Source organism: Mauremys reevesii, linkage group 9 (assembly GCF_016161935.1).
Source record: "Mauremys reevesii isolate NIE-2019 linkage group 9, ASM1616193v1, whole genome shotgun sequence".
Lineage (NCBI taxonomy): Eukaryota > Metazoa > Chordata > Testudines > Geoemydidae > Mauremys > Mauremys reevesii.
In genome coordinates, this window is record NC_052631.1 from 65,932,264 (window position 1) to 65,948,511 (window position 16,248).

General features: G+C 48.6%; 1 protein-coding gene across 1 annotated transcript in view; it reads right to left on the minus strand.

Moving 5' to 3' along the window:
• ARL13A (ADP ribosylation factor like GTPase 13A) overlaps nucleotides 1-11,556 on the minus strand; it is a 40,443-nt gene extending 28,887 nt beyond the window's left edge. The window contains 2 exon segments of the mRNA XM_039487921.1: nucleotides 11,113-11,183; nucleotides 11,532-11,556. Coding sequence (XP_039343855.1) covers nucleotides 11,113-11,179 — 67 coding nt within the window. The 5' untranslated portion in view covers nucleotides 11,180-11,183; nucleotides 11,532-11,556.
• Between the last annotated feature and the right edge of the window lie 4,692 nt (nucleotides 11,557-16,248).

Below are 16,248 nucleotides of genomic sequence, written 5' to 3' on the forward strand. Positions count from 1 at the left end.
TGCATCTCTCCACGGGTGGCTTCAAAGGGCTGATAACCAAAGGAATTACATTAGCATCCCTCTCTTCCTCCTAGAGAAGTTGCATACAATTCTACAACAACACATACACTAATTGAATTTTTAATACAAATGCACCCTAAAGGTATTAACCTTAATTCAATAAGGTTTAACTTAATTCAGTAAAATTCATTCAGGATATGTCAGGAAATGATCAGTCTGTCACAGCTGCCATGGGAGATTATCAGTGTTTGTGATCATGTGGGCTGACCCACTGGTGTTATCACTCCACTGATTCCTTAGGGCTGATCTTGGGGAGAAATTTGCATAATGGCTTTGGAGCTAATGAGCAGATTGCAAGCAAGGAGCAGGAGAGGACTAGCGAGAGTCTGAGAACAGATTTCAGACTGCTAGTAGTGATCCAGGTAGAATTGCCTGACATCAGTGAGGCAAGCAGAGCAAGCACAGAAAAAGTTATTGTTAATTAATGTTTAATGCCAACATTGTATTCAGCACAGAAAACATGGACATAAAGAACCTCAAACACAGCTAACGGAGCACAGTGGAAATCCAGGGCTGAAGAGAGTTTAGAGATTTGTTGTTTCCATATTTCTAACAAACTCCCTTCTCTTAAGCACTACGGGATTTGGGACAAACTTCCAGAGATAAGAGGCAGTGACACACGCTCACCCGCTCACGAGGGAGAAGAGCAGATTTTGGGGAGGAAAAGACAACACTTGGGACTCAGAACAGGGACTCTAGGAGATTGTGTGGGAGGGCCACCAGGGCACGTAGGTGATAATGGGGCTAGGTGATAATAGGGCTACATAGGGACTAGTTGTGAAGGCTGGGGCCTACCTTCCTTCTCTTTTCAGCAAGCTGGCTCTGGCTGTAGCACAAAGAAATGCATTTCAGCTTGTCCCTTATTAGTCAAAGCTCAGAACAGACGTCGTTCCTTCATAAACAACCCCCCTGCCCAACACATACATGTTTCTTGCTTGCTACATATGATCAGCCCCTGCAATTGCTTTATCCCTTGACCACTAATCTGCATATTGTATGTAACTCATTATACACTGGGCGTGTTGCAGGCTCCCCAGCATCCTTCCTCTCACACACCTTGCTGTGCACTGCTGTTTAATGGGTTAGAGTTTAGGTCACGTACATGTTCAGTGAGTGGGCAGGTGGTTAATGAGTAACACAGGAAGTTTCCAACAGGATGTTGCTGCTGAATAGCGCACATGTACACCCACCCTTTGGTTGAGTAAACATCCATTAGAAACTCCTGCTGCTTCTTTCATGTACCTCCTGGAGAAGGGACAGTGTACTCACCAACCAGGGGAAATGTGACGCCCTCCTCCACTTGCTGGCTCTGCTCCAGCCGTGGGGGGGCAGGGGAAATAAGGCTGTTGCTGAAAGCCTGCTGCACTGCAGTTCATGGGCTAGGTGGTGTCAGCACTTCCATTGTAACAACTCCCCTTCTGAGAGGGCGATAAGATGACGCAGCTGCAAGGACGTATAACAGATGTGCTAGATATCGTCACTCACCTGTGTCTTCCAGGCCCCACTTACAGCCCTCAGGACTTTCCTCACACAGCCCCACTTCACAGTGCTAGTCTCTGGCAGAGAGAGGTTTGAACCCCTCACTGTTGCACCTTGGGTCTGCCAGGAGGGTGGTGGGTGAGCAGTGCTAGGGAGAACCTCCCACTTTCCCCAAGCAGTTCATTGGACTCCCCTCAATTAACACTAAGGATCAGGCAAGTCCATAAAAGTCAGTTTCCAAATGGAATTCAAAGTTCAGCTGCCATTACTTTACTTCTCCCAGCAGTGGACCTCTCTCTCTCACAGGCGGCTTGTTTTGGACTGCCTGGACCTGCCACAGGTGCGCCAGCACAGCAGGGTGAGAGGATTGAACTAAATCAAAGCCCTGATCTCATTTTAAAATAGTTTATCTGAATAAAAACCCTGATCAAAATAAAAATAATTAATAGTTTCCCCTTCTCTAGCCCCTTCTCTCCAAGGACGGCAAAGCACGTTACAGATGTTTGTCTATTTAGCCTCACCTCACACCAGCTTGGCGAGAGGGAGGAGTATAACCTCGTTGGGAAACGGGGCTATAGAACTTGGTGCCCTGATTTTCAGAAGTTACCACTGAGTTCAGGTGCCTCGTTCTGAGACAGCTTGGGTCTGACTGCCAAAGGGGCTGAGAGCGCCTGCCACTCCCACTGATATTAAGTGGTGTGCATGGTTCGCAGCAAGTCAGGCAGAAGGTGTCAGGTTGGGCCCCATCAAACCAAAGCACCTCATTAGTGGCCTCTTTTAAAAGTGTGGCTGCAGGCGACTTGCCTAAGGCACTCTAAGCTTTTGTAGGAGTGTGCACATATATGTATGCCTGCAGGGCCGCCCAGAGGATTCAAGGGGTCTGGAGTCTTCGGCAGTAATTCGGCAGCAGGGGGTCCTTCCGCTCCGGGACTCGCCGCCGAAGTGCCCTGAAGACCCGCGGCGGGGGCCCCCCGCCGCCGAATTACCGCTGAAGACCCGGCACTTGGGCGGCGAATCCCGCTTCTGCAGTAATTCGGCGGCGGGGAGTCCTTCTGCCCTGGGGCGAAACAACCCCCAACTGCCGAAGACCTGGAGCGTAAGACGCTCCGGGGGCCCGGGCCCTGCGAGAGTTTTCCGGGGCCCCTGGAGCGAGTGAAGGACCCCGCTCCAGGGGCCCTGACAAACTCTTGTGGGGGCCCCTGCGGGGCTCAGGGCAAATTGCCCCACTTGCCTCCCCCTCTGGGTGGCCCTGCATGCCAGCAGTGGGGAATTCATGGCAAAATACACCACTTCTGTCTCAAGATAGTGTTCCAGGCTCTCCCTTCTGGCTCACTTGGTGCAAAAGCTTCCTACACACCACAAAGGGCCAGCATGTCTTGACTGCAACATTCACTGAGTTGAGCACAAGCCACACAGTGGGGCTCAACAGTAGTAAGCTAAGTTTGCTCTAGTGTCTGACCACCAGCAACTAAACAGAGCAGAGCAATTACGGCAAAGCAGATGTTAAAAAAAAAAAACACCAAATCACTCTCTGAACTAGGTAACACTCTCTCTTCCTGTATTGTCCATGGAGCAGTGGAGATTTCAGCCAGGGAAGCACCAGACAGCCAGGGACTTCCTTAGGATTTATAGGGCCCTATGCAGTATTATTAAACTGGTGCCCCTATGCCTGACGGCAGCCCAGACTCGCATGTGTATTTTAGATAAGGGTGGTCTTTTGAAGGATTTATTTAAAAAACTATATGTCTGACGATCCTAGCATTTAAAGCTAAAGATGAATACTCAGATTGTGCATCTAAAAATCTATGCAAGGATTTTTTAGAGATGTGATTTTATAATCTTCAGCAACACACTAATGAAATATTTTTAAAGCAAATTTTAAACTAAGGTCCTGTAGACTAACATGTTCTGAGTAAATATTACAGTAATGCACACCTGTTTTTGTCAGTAAATTCAGAAACTGACAGTATATACCTGGAGGTTGGCAAATGCCGGTTAAATGGCTTCACTACCATTTGAACCACTCTTTAACAGTTTCAGTGTTGTGCTAATAGGTCTGGCAGGATGGATGACTTTTTCACTTTTAAATACTAGATCCCCTCCGGAGGAAGACTCACCAGGCTGCAGCAGCCAGCTGTGGTGGGAGGCTGCAGGAAGGGTCAGAATAGGGATAGGAAGAGGTGTGTGTGGGGGGGGGGGATGGACACTAAAACGCAGGGGTGGCCCAAATTTCAGGTGTCCTACGCAGCCGTGTATGCTGTGTATGCCTGTGGCCCTGCAGATAGCCCCACTTGCAAACTCCCAGGCTAAGTGTAAAGTTAGCTAACTGGGTCAGGCAGACTTTTGTAGTGTTAACAATTTTACTTAACCTAGACTTACAAATATTGGTATAAACCAGGATTGCTCAAACAGGGGTCACCGCTTGTGTAGGGAAAGGCCCTGGCGGGCCGGGCTGGTGTGTTTATCTGCCCCATCCGCAGGTCCGGCCAATCGCAGCTCCCACTGGCCACAATTTCCTGCTCCGGGCAGATGGGAGCTGCTGGAAGCTGCGGCCAGTAAGTCCCTCGACCTGCGCCACTTCCAGCAGCTCCCTTTGGCCCAGAGCAGCGATCCGCGGCCAGTGGGAGCCGCGATCGGCTGGACCTGCAGACGGGGCTGGTAAACACACTGGCTCGGCCTGCCAGGGGCTTTCCCTACACAAGCGGCGACCCCTGTTTGAGAAACCCTGGTATAAACTGTCGTATGCCAAGAGATAGTGCTCTTTACCGTGTAACAGCAGAGGTGTGCAAAGGAAAGAAGCCAGACCACATTATCTAAAACTCCAACAAAACTTTACTGTGACCAGAGACCTCCCACAGCAGCAGGAGCCTCCCCTAGAGCTGATGACAGGTGGTGTGACCCACTACAAGAACATTTTATTTCAATTCCCTTAGCCTCTCTCTCTCTCAAACCACGGCCACCTGTAACCCAGCTAGTGGGGAAGAAGAAGCCAGTCACAATAGGAACTAACCACAGACACAAGCCATGTGCCTGAGTTTTCAGAGGTGCTAAGCCCCCACATCTCCCATTGACTACAACATAGGTATGAGTGTTCAGCACCTCTGAAATATCAGGCCCAGCCAGAGCTGAGGACCAGGAACACTGCCCAGAAGCCCGAGGCTAGGCAAGTCTGGATTCTACCCCCAGCACCCCAAAAGGCAGTATTTTGGGGGCAGGGATTAAGTACCTCAGAAGTGTAATCAACCCCAAGCACTGAAATCATCAGTCAGACCCCCAAAATAAAGACAGGTTTCAGAGTGGTAGCTGTGTTAGTCTGTATCAACAAAAACAATGAGGAGTCCTTGTGACACCTTTAGAGACTAACAAATTTATTTGGGCATAAGCTTTCGTGGGCTAAAACCCACATCATCAAATGCATGGAGTGAAAAATACAGTAAGCAGTATCACAGCACATGAAAAGATGGGAGTTGCCTTACCAAGTGAGGCGTCAGCGCTAATGAGGCCAATTCAGTTAAGGTGGAAGTGGCCTATTCTCAACAGTTGACAAGAAGATGAAGGTGATATATGCCATCATGTGCCAGCAATGCCCTCTGCCGTGTACATTGGCCAAACCGGACAGTCTCTACACAACCAAATAAATGGACACAAATCAGACATCAAGAATTGTAACATTCAAAAACCAGTAGGAGAGCACTTCAATCTCCCTGGACCCTCAATAACAGACTTAAAAGTGGCCATTCTTCAACAAAAAAACTTCAAAAACAGACTTCAATGAGAAACTGTAGAACTGGAATTAATTTGCAAACTGGACACCATCAAATTAGGCCTGAATAAAGACTGGGAATGGATGGGTTGCTCTAAGGTGCCACAAGTACTCCTGTTCTTTTTACAAAAAGTAAGTTTTCCTCTGCTGATACTCAGACCTTCTTGTCAACTGTTTGAAATGGGCCACGTCCACCTTGATTTCATTGGCCTCGTTAGCACTACAAAAGTAATTTTCCCTCTCTTGATATTCACCCCTTCTTGTCAACTGTTGAGAATAGGCCACTTCCACCTTAACTGAATTGGCCTCATTAGCACTGACCCCTCACTTGGTAAGGCAACTCCCATCTTTTCATGTGCTGTGATATATATACTACTTACTGTATTTTTCACTCCATGCATCTGATGAAGTGGGTTTTACTCCATGAAAGCTTATGCCCAAATAAATCTGTTAGTCTCTAAGGTGCCACAAGGACTCCGCAAAAATAATGAGACATCCTTCTAAAAATCTCATGATTTTTAAAGCCAAATAAAGCCCACTGTTTTGTACCAATCTCTTGATTTTTTTCCACCTCCGGGGAAGCTGCTGCCTATCCCCAGTTTGCATGGAATCTTCTCAGGGTCAAAATGCAACCTTAAATACATTCCCCTCCCTGTCCACTGCTTGGAGGGAACACCACTTACCCACTCATATCCCATGGGCCCAGGGAGCTGCCATGTTATCCCTCTCTAGCTCCTTTCCAGGGAGACAAGACAGGCAGCTGCCGCACCCATTCTCCCTGCAGGACCCCGCTACATGTCCCCCACATTCATGTTCCCCCCAATCTCCTGCCCGTCACAGTCTCCTCTTGCTCCCCTCTGTCTGCTACCTGCATCCCCCCCCACTTGTCCCCTCATATTTACTGTCCTGTTTTTCAACACTCTTTCCCCACCTGCTGTGCCCAGAGCCCCCTTTCCAGCACCTCTATGTTTTCCTGTCCCCTGCCTGGCCCACACACAGTGACAAAAGGACCACCCATTTTCCCTGAGAGTGGCCTGTGGCTTCAGTCGAGTAATGGAAGATGGTGGCCATTTTCGATAAGGACAAGCCTTCCCAAGACTGAAGGCAGATACCAGCAATTCACAGGGACCCTTAACCCCTCCCCCTGCAATTTTCCAAGACTCACAGTAAAAATCAGAGAGTTGGCAAAACTGCATCAGTGACCCTGAAATTCCAGGGCCAAATCCTAATCCACTGAAGTCAATGGGCATTTGGCAACTGGCCTGAATTTGGCCCATTGCTTCAGTCTATGTCAGGGTACACAGTCAAATGTCCTAGCCTTGAGATAAACACCTCAGCCCAGCTTTGGTTTCAATGGGGCGTAGCTATTCTTGGCCAGATTCTGCTCTCAGCTACCCCAGTGTAAACCAGGAGTAACTGGAGGGAAGCCAGTGAAGTTATTCCTGATTTACTTTGGAGTGGGCGAGAGCTGAATCTCTCCCTCAGCCTCCAGGGAGAGGCCCCTGGGCTTCAACTCTCTTCTATTGTAGGAGCAGTTCCAGGTTTCCCTGGTAACCGTTGCCAGGTGAGACTGGGAGGTAGAATTTAGTCCCCAGGTTGATAACAGAAGACGTTCTCCATTTGGACTGCTAACAAGCTACACAGTGACCAAGAATCTAGTGTGGTTGCCAGGGGGCGTCTCCCCCTTGTCACTGCCCACTTTGTGATAGATTCAAAGGCAGCAAAGGAGCATGCTGGCACCGGAAACTTCAGGGGCTGTTTAAACTCCCAGCACACAAGTCCCTTAAGAGTCTGCACATATTTTAAAAATCTCGGTGTACATTGCTGCATCCCCTGAGGTCCAGTGAACAAGGACAGCTGTGACATCCTTAGAAAAGAGAAGGAGCCGTGAGGATGGGGAGGCACTGGCGATTCACTCTGACAGGGATTGCTTAAGAACCGTGAGTATGAGTTAGGATAGGCTAGATTTGCTGTTATTTGGGACCCACAAAAATTGGCTAGGAATAGCCCAACTTGGTGAGAATTTGCTAGAACAAGATGGGATTGACTAGAGTTGGGAAGGAGGGTTAATGAGGATTAGCAGTTAAAATCAGTGAGGCTAGAGATTACCTGGGCCGGCACCAATTAGTGATGATTACAGTCAGCACTGGGTAACGATTTCTTAAGATTCAGGTAGGTCAGTGAAGACAACAAAAAGGAAAGGGTGACTGTGTCTTGATTTGCTCAGTGGAAAAGGCAGATCTGTTCTCAAGGGATCCATCTGATGCTTTCATAGGATCTGTAGAGAGTAGTGGGATCTGTTCACTATGAGCTCCGCTTTCTGTGCGGTGGGCATCATTTCCTCCTATGGTTCCAATACTGGCAAGGTAGATGGTAGCTGTAACCTTCAGAGGGAGAGAGTATTATTTTCTTGAAGTGCCTCTTGTAATAAATGCCAAAAAATCAAGCAAAATTGTGTGGCAAATATGCATGGTTAAATATCACACTGTCCCTTTAAATTCCTGCACAGCTCTGGTGGCTAATGATAAGTCGGATAATGGGGGCTTTAGACTCTGAGAACTAATTACAAACAAACACCACATGGTCTGACTGGAATCACAAGATAACTGCTGCCTTTCCTGAGGAAAATTAGATGCTGATGAATCAAGGGCCTTCAATAGCCTGATGCTAGCTGACATGGAATAGCCTGATGGAAGGCTGCCGTAATAGGAGGAATGTTGTCACTAAACCCCTCTTTAGCTAGCAGTATATGTACCTTATGTGTGGCACTAGCTAAAGTTCAGCTTGCTGTTGGATATCAGCACCCTGCCCTAGTGTGTTCCCCAGCTTGGCACTGGCACGCTGTCAAACAGGGCTCTTTCCCAATCAATAGCTTTTTTGAGACATTTTGGGAAGGCGGAGTTAAATTTTCCTTTTGAGCTCACACACTACAGTTCTCTTAACCCCTGGAATGAAGGAAACCAGGGACCTGAAATCAAGTGTAGAGAGATAAGCAGTGTCCTAGTATATTCATATTCAGCATCTGAAAAACACTGCACAAACGCCTGTTCATTCCTTATGAAACAAAGATATTTAAGCACATAGTGATGAGATGTGTAAGAAAACAGACAGGCTTGAAGGAGGTAAGGCAAACAGTTCCCAGAATGGGGAAACAGGCCACGAGAAGAGCCAGATTGTTTCCCTTTGATTCCATTGGGATTTCCTGGGGGGCATGTCAGGGTGATGCACCCATCCGGACTAGGGCTTCACATCCTGAGGATGCAGGAATGTCTGTTATGTGATTGACATACACAGATACTTGTTTGGGCTAGATTCATTTGCAATAGGAGAATTAATTCCAACCTTTGCTCCGGGGAGAGGAGAGAATGTCCATAAAGGGCAGCCTTCGGTAAAGCTTGCAACCCCTCCCATTGGGAAATGGGACTAGTTTGCATAGCAATTTGCTGCTAGGGGACAGGGGCTTTCAGTTTTCCCATGCCATTCCCATTCCAGGAGTTTTGTAGTGTATTTTACAGGAAAGCTGACCTTGGATGCAGCACCTGATTTTCTGGCAGACCTTTGCTTTTTACCCAGTTTTTGTGCTAGCTTTTACTGGGGCACTTGGTCTCAATTAAGACAGCAAGCCCATGACAGAGACAGGCCTAGATGCTTCCCTCTAGCTTGTCTGTTACCCTTTCTTTCCCATTTCCCATACAGGAAGAAGTTAGCATGTAATTTCTTTGCGCTAGACACCACTCCACAGTGCCTCTCCATTTGGGCATGGGCCTCTCTTAACCCTTTGATCACAGATTCTGAACAGCAGTGCTGGACCTGAAGGGTTCCTGGGCATGAGAGGGTTAACTTCCACTCTGACCTGGACTCCATTCGGGAGGCCTCCTCATGCTGCTTGTAGCAATGACAATGGTAGGCATGATGATGTGGCCGGGTGGCCCTGACCCTGCCTGCTACAGCCAGGTCACTCACAGACACGCTCTGGCTGGCTCAGAGCATTAACAGGGCCACATAATGTTAAACCTCCAGGGACAAGATGAATCTGTTAATTATAGAGACAAACTCTTACTACCTGGTTTATTGTTACAGTGTCACCTGCTGTGTGTATGGGAATTGCCACAAATCTGAAAGAATTTGAAAGAATTACACTAAATAAATCCGCCAAAATAATAGACATTTCTTGATTTCTTTTAAAAGGCAATTCAGCAAACAAGCAGCAGTAACATTTCCCATGCCTGAGATTTACAACAAGAGAAGTAATGAAATTCCCATCAACACTATCAACTCTCAGATGGTCACATAATATTACCCAAGTGTGTACTAAGTTATTATCTGCTCAGTATCTAATTGGACACTGACCAGTCAGACTCAGCACAAAAGGTTGCTTTTATATAAGTCCGGCCCCAAGGCTGCTGCAGTTAGATCCAACTGAATCTCCGACCCCAGGACTCCATGCAAGTGCAGGATTCTCCCCAACACAGATCTGATGACAGGATGATGACAGGCCTTATGTTGTACAAGACAAAAAGGAGCAATACAAAAGTTTCCAGGGAGTCAGAAAGAAAAATCATATCAAAACACGTTTCTAAAGCCACCCCCCTGAAGTGTTTGCAATGCAAATATTGCAGCATTATTTAGCACAGGGAAACCTTGCGCTGAAAGCGAATGGAAGCAAAAGTAAAACTGACACATCTATGCTGAAATGCAAAAGCAGCAAAAATCCAGTCTGGGTTTTCAAAAAGAATTGTTCAGTTTTAGTTATCTACACTATGTTGCTTTGCAAAATGGGGGACTTTCTGACTTGCAAATGATTTTGAACCTACATTATCCCTTTAGTCACCAGTTTAGCTGGTCTAATCTCTGTAATTGTTTTGAACCCAGAGTTTCAGTGTTGGTTTCCTTTGTTTGTTGAATGTTTAATTTGTTAATATTTGGTGATTCCCATTTAATCCAGCTCCCTCATTCTGAGCTGCATTTTGCTTCTTTTCAGGGAGTGGAAGGAGGGTTTCAAAACACCCCTCCATCAGATCCCACAGCCACAGCTAAATATTTAGTCATTCCTCAATGCAAATTCTGTTTGCAGAGAGAGTCCTGATCCAAAACGGGGGATGGGGAACCATAACTGCCTGTCTCTCCACTGAGACCCAGCTGCTTCTACCCCCGTTCATGACTATATTTGGGAAGCAGACAGTTCGTTTCTTGGCATGACCCAGTGATTTCCTCCAGTAGTAATGCCTTCTTCAGGGTCCTAATGCAATAGTGTTTCCAGGCAGACACCAAAGAAAAGGAGAGAGGCTTGTTTTCAAGCAGCATGTGCTCAGCTCTCTGGTCTTTTAGCTCTTTAAGAGCAGCTTCTGTTCTCCATTTACAGAAGCTAAACTGCTGGGCAGGGAATATTTTGAACTGGAGAAGTCCATGAAGCTTCTTCTCCCTCTCCCCCCGCCACATATAAAATCATCTCACCAAACTTTATACAGAGAGAAAGTAAAGCTCATACAGTGAATTCTGTATTTGGGTTTTATATTTAGGATGAGCAGTATTGCAACCCCAAAACGTTCTGAGATCATGAGTCAGGGCCCAAAGATCATGAGGAAAAACCAGAACACATATATGTTGGATAACCATAAGGGCTAGAAACTCCCCCCAACCCCTTTCCCTGTAAATAAAAGCCAAGATTCTCCCACGATCACAGGACTCAGAGAGCTGGGACTTTTCTTAAAGTGCCAAATATTATGAGATTTGTGAAAATCAAGAAGAGTTGGCAACACTGGCTGAGAAGAAGGATGGTCTTGTAGTTCAGGCCCAAGGCTGTGACTCACCAGGTCTAGAATCAATTTCCTCCTCTGCAGCAGTCTCCAGTGTTTGATCTTGGACAAGCCACTTCATCTGTCTGTAAAATGGAACTAATGCTGTCTGTTTTGTCTATTTAGATGGTAACCTCTTCAAGGCAAGGCCTATGTTTCACTATGGGCCTGTAGTGCCTAGGATAATAGGGCTCTACGTGCTACTGTGATACAAATAATTAGTAATTAGTGTCTTCGGAGAAGACTATAGGAAGCATTCCTAGAGACCATCCACAAATAACTCTCTCCTAGCTGCTTTAGAGCAATGCTAAGTTATTCCTGGTTTTTAGCCCTAACTTTCTTTATCATCATTTTGTAATTTCTATTGGGAAACTTTGGTCACCTCTTATTCAGGGAAATAAGACACTCCCCCCTCTGTTCCATTTCTTAGATACCTGATGTCACCTGGCACTATGCTCATCTTAGGCCTGGTCTACACTAGGACTTTAATTCGAATTTATCAGCGTTAATTCGAACTAACCGCTCAACCGTCCACACCAGGAAGCCATTTAATTCGAACTAGAGGGCTCTTTAGTTCGAATTTGGTACTCCACCCCGGCAGGTGGAGTAACGCTAAATTCGCACTTGCTAGCTCGAATTAGGCTTGGTGTGGATGCTAATCGAACTTAGCAGCTCCGGGAGCTATCCCACAGTGCACCACTCTGTTGACGCTCTGGACAGCAGTCCGAGCTTGGATTCTCTGGCCAGCCACACAGGAAATGACCCGCGAAAATTTGAATTCATTTTCCTGTCTGGGCGGTTTGAATCTGACGTTCTGGTTGCACATCGGGGCGAGCTCCGCAGCACCTGCAACGATGCAGAGCTCTCCAGCAGAGGAGTCCGGGCAATCCCAGACTAGAAAGAGGTCCCCAGCATGGACTGACCGGGAAGTCCAGGATCTGATCGCTGTGTGGGGCGAGGAGTCTGTGCTCTCGGAGCTGCGCTCCAACAAGCGGAGCGAAGACCTTCGAGAAGGTCTCTAAAGCCATGAAAGACAAAGGATACAGCCGGGATGCGATGCAGTGCCGCGTGAAAGTGAAGGACCTAAGACAAGGGTATCAAAAGTCAGAGCGGCAAGCGGACGCCCGGAGCCCAGCCCCAGACATGCCGCTTCTACGAGGCACTGCATGCCATTCTAGGTGGGTCTGCCACCACTGCCCCACCAGTGACGGTGGACTCGAGGACGGAATAGTGTACCGGGACAGTTCCCCTCCTGTTCGCCGATGGGGAAGATGAGGAAGGGTCTTTAGAGGACGGCGCAGGCGACATCGAACCCACTCCCGCTTTCCCTGACAGCCAGGATCTCTTCATCACCCTCACAGAGATCCCCTACCAACCGTCCGCCCGTTAACCAGGACTCGGAATCAGGGGAAGGATCAGGCGGTAAGTGCTACAAACAGGGAAACATTTATTTTTTAAGAAACAGGGATTTATATAAAAATAGAAATACTATATAAACATTTTTAAATATGAAACTAAACAAACAGCAGGTCTACACAAACAGCAATGGAGCAATAGTCCTCTGGGGATATTTCAAAAAGCTCTCAGAGAGCAGCTGGAAAAGCCTCAGCAAGAGGTTTCTTGGGAGAGGTGCTTTATTGGGTGCTCCGTTGAAGCACACTCTTCCGCGCCATGCCATCCTCAGGTAGAGGGGACCATCGCCTCACGAGCATGGCAGCGTAGGGGTCCTGGTCTGTGCAGGGCTTCTATTAACATCCGCTCTCTCTGTGTGCGCCTGACACGCCTCAGGGTGATGTCGTTGTGGAAGTGCTGCATCTAATTAGTGGAATTAGTGTACTGTTACTATTGTGCATGGTAGACTTTTACTTTGCATAAGAATGACCCTCGCTTAACAGAGTTTTACTTTGCATAAGAATGACCCTCGCTTAACAGAGTTTTACTTTGCATAAGAATGACCTCGCTTAACAGCCACTTGTGGCAGGCCTCAGAGGAAAAGCATACAGGGTCTTTCCGTTCACTGGCGGGAGATGCCGCATAACGCTCATCTTTTCTGCTTTGCACATTGCCTCCAGCAGGAGAGCACAGCTAAGCACTAACTGATAAGCACTCTGTACTGTAAGGCTTACCAGGACTTTGTGCAAGAGGATGCAGCTATCTTTCCTCGCATGCGCTCTCCAGTGCAATGGCGCGCCAATGAGAGCGTATTCAAATCTCGGACTAGTTCTGAGATCTCCTGAGACTTGGTTCCCTCTTTGGTCTTGTTCACTGAAACTGACTAGACTGTGTTTACTGTTGGCAAACATGTATGTGTTCAAGGAAATCACCTACTTTTTCACATCACACAGCTTGGCTCCTTCCCGGACTGCCCGCCATCCCCTCGCAGAGGCTGGCTCGGATTAGGCGCCGAAAGAAAAGACAAGGGACGACATGTTCCAGGAACTGATGGCCAGCTCCAGAGCGGAGGCGGCAGAGCAGAGACAGTCGAGGAGAGCCGGTGTCAGCATCATCGCACACTCCTGGAAAGGGACGATAGGTGGCGGCAGGAAGACCAGCAGGCGACTCCATCGCTGCTTGGTCTAATGAGGGAGCAAACGGACACGCTACGGCGCCTTGTAGATGTTCTGCAAGACCGCAGTCAGGAGGAGAGAGCCCCCCTGCAGTGCATCTGCAACCGCCCTCCAACGCCAAGAAGTCCTGTCCCCCCCTCACCCAAAGTGACAAGACGGAGGCGGTAGGGGCCGTGAGAACTGTCCCTGCACCGCAGCACACCGATAATGTTAGAGACAACTGTCGCTGTAAATTTGTACAAGCTCTTTCTTTACAGCATCAACCAGTCCCAACTCCAAGTTCAAACCCCCCACTGTGTATTACATTATTAAAAGCGGTTTGGTGTTACTGACTGTTTCCGTCACGTTTCTGGTGTCAGAAGACTTTCTGTTGTTCTGTGGGGGGGGGGGGGTTATTGTAATGTCACTGCATAGCCCACAGTGCCATGCTACAGACTTGGCTGCAGGGTCAACTGCAGGGCACACACAGACTGCAGTCACTAGGCACCAGGGACAGTCTGTGTGGTGTATGCTGCCCGGGTCTTTCCTTGAGGTGTATGCTTGTGCAGGGTCCTGGTGCCTGACATCCCCGAATGTAAAGGCAGGCTTCCCTTCACATGCATTTGGACCGTAGTCACGATCCTCCCCGGTGCCCCGAGCCCCAAAAATAGACCTCATCCAGGGGCATATACTCACCCTTCCCCCACACCCCTCACCCCTTCCAACGCCCAAACCCACAGCCGTCATGGTAACCCCTATCCAAGGACGGCACCCCTCGCCCCTTCCTGCAAACCCACCCATCAGTGCACACCTTAACCAGCACAGAATGCTTCCATGTTTCAACGAATAAACAGAAATGCAAAGTCAACGAAAGATTTATTATTAATTACTAAAACATGTCCTTAGTTTTAAAACGTCCTTGGGAAGTGGGGAAAACTTGGTTTATGATCAGGCTCTCTTAAAATCAAGTGGACAGTCACAGGTTACCCTGCTCTGCGAGGAAACTCGCTTTCAAAGCCTCCCTGATGCATATCGCTTCCCGCTGGGATATTCTCTCAGCACGGGTGTCTGGCTGATCGTAAACAGCAGCCAGGCGATTTGCCTCAACCTCCCAAGCGGCCACAAAGGTCTCGCCCTTGCTCTCACAGAGATTGTGGAGCACACAGCAAGCAGCAATAACTACGGGGATATTCTTTTCGCTGATGTCCGGCGAGTCAGTAAGGTCCGCCATCTACCTTGAGACGTCCGAAAGCACACTCCACCACCATTCTGCACTTGCTCAGCCGGTAGTTGAAGAGTTCCTTTTCAGTGTCCAAGGCGCCTGTATAGGGCTTCATGAGCCAGGGCATTAGCGGGTAGGCCGGGTCCCCGAGGATCACTGTAGGCATCTGCACATCCCCAACCGTTATTTTGTGGTCCGGGAAGAAAGTGCCTGCCTGGAGGCGTCTAAACAGACCAGAGTTCCTGAACACACGCGTCATGAACCTTGCCCGCCCACCCGACGTTGATGTTGGTAAAACGTCCCCTATGGTCCACCAAAGCTTGCAGCACCATTGAAAAGTAGCCCTTTCGGTTAATGTACTCGCTGGCCTGGTGGGCTGGTGCCAGGATAGGGATGTGAGTCCCATCTATAGCCCCACCGCAGTTTGGGAATCCCATCGCGCGAAGCCATCTATGATGGCCTGGACATTTCCGACAGTCACTACCTTTGAGAGCAGTTGCTCAACGATTGCGTGGGCTACTTGAATGACAGCAATCCCCACGGTAGATTTGCCCACGCCAAAGTGGTTCGCTACTGACCGGTAGCTGTCTGGCGTGGCAAGTTTCCAGAGGGCTATGGCCACTCGCTTCTGCACAGTCAGGGCTGCTCGCATCCTTGTGTCCTGGCGCTTCAGGGCAGGGGACAGCAAGTCACACAGTTCAAGGAAAGTGCCCTTACGCATCCTGAAGTTTCGCAGCCACTCTGTGTCATCCCAGACCTGCAGCACTATGCGGTCCCACCAGTCTGTGCTTGTTTCCCGGGCCCAGAATCGCCGTTCCACACCATGAACTTGACCCATTGCCACCATGATCTCCACTGCCCGGCGTACCCTGCTTTGTGAGAGGTCTGCGCCACTCTCCTCACCGTGCTGCCGGAGCCTCCTCGCCCGGTTTCTCAGCATCTGACTGTGGAAGAGGTGGACGATAATGTGCGAGGAGTTGACAATGGCCATAAGTGCAGCGATGATCGCAGCGGGCTCCATGCTCGCAGTGCTGTGGCGTCCACGCTGTAACCGACCAGAGAAGCGCGAACAGATTTCCGCCGGCGCTTTCAAGGAAGACAGGGAGGCGGGATTGGGTTCAATGACACATTTTTCCCCCCAGCATGCATTGGGGGGAAATCCCACAATTCAAATGGGCAGCGGGGAGTGCGGGAACTGTGGGATAGGTTCCCACAGTGCACCGCTTCCAAAGTCGAAGCTGGCCCTGTGAATGTGGACTAAGAAGTTCGAATTTGTGTATTTAGTATGGATACACAAATTCGACTTATTAAGGTCGAATCCACAAATTCGACTTAAGTAGATTCGAAATAGTCCTGTAGTGTAGACAAGCCCTTAGAGGCAGC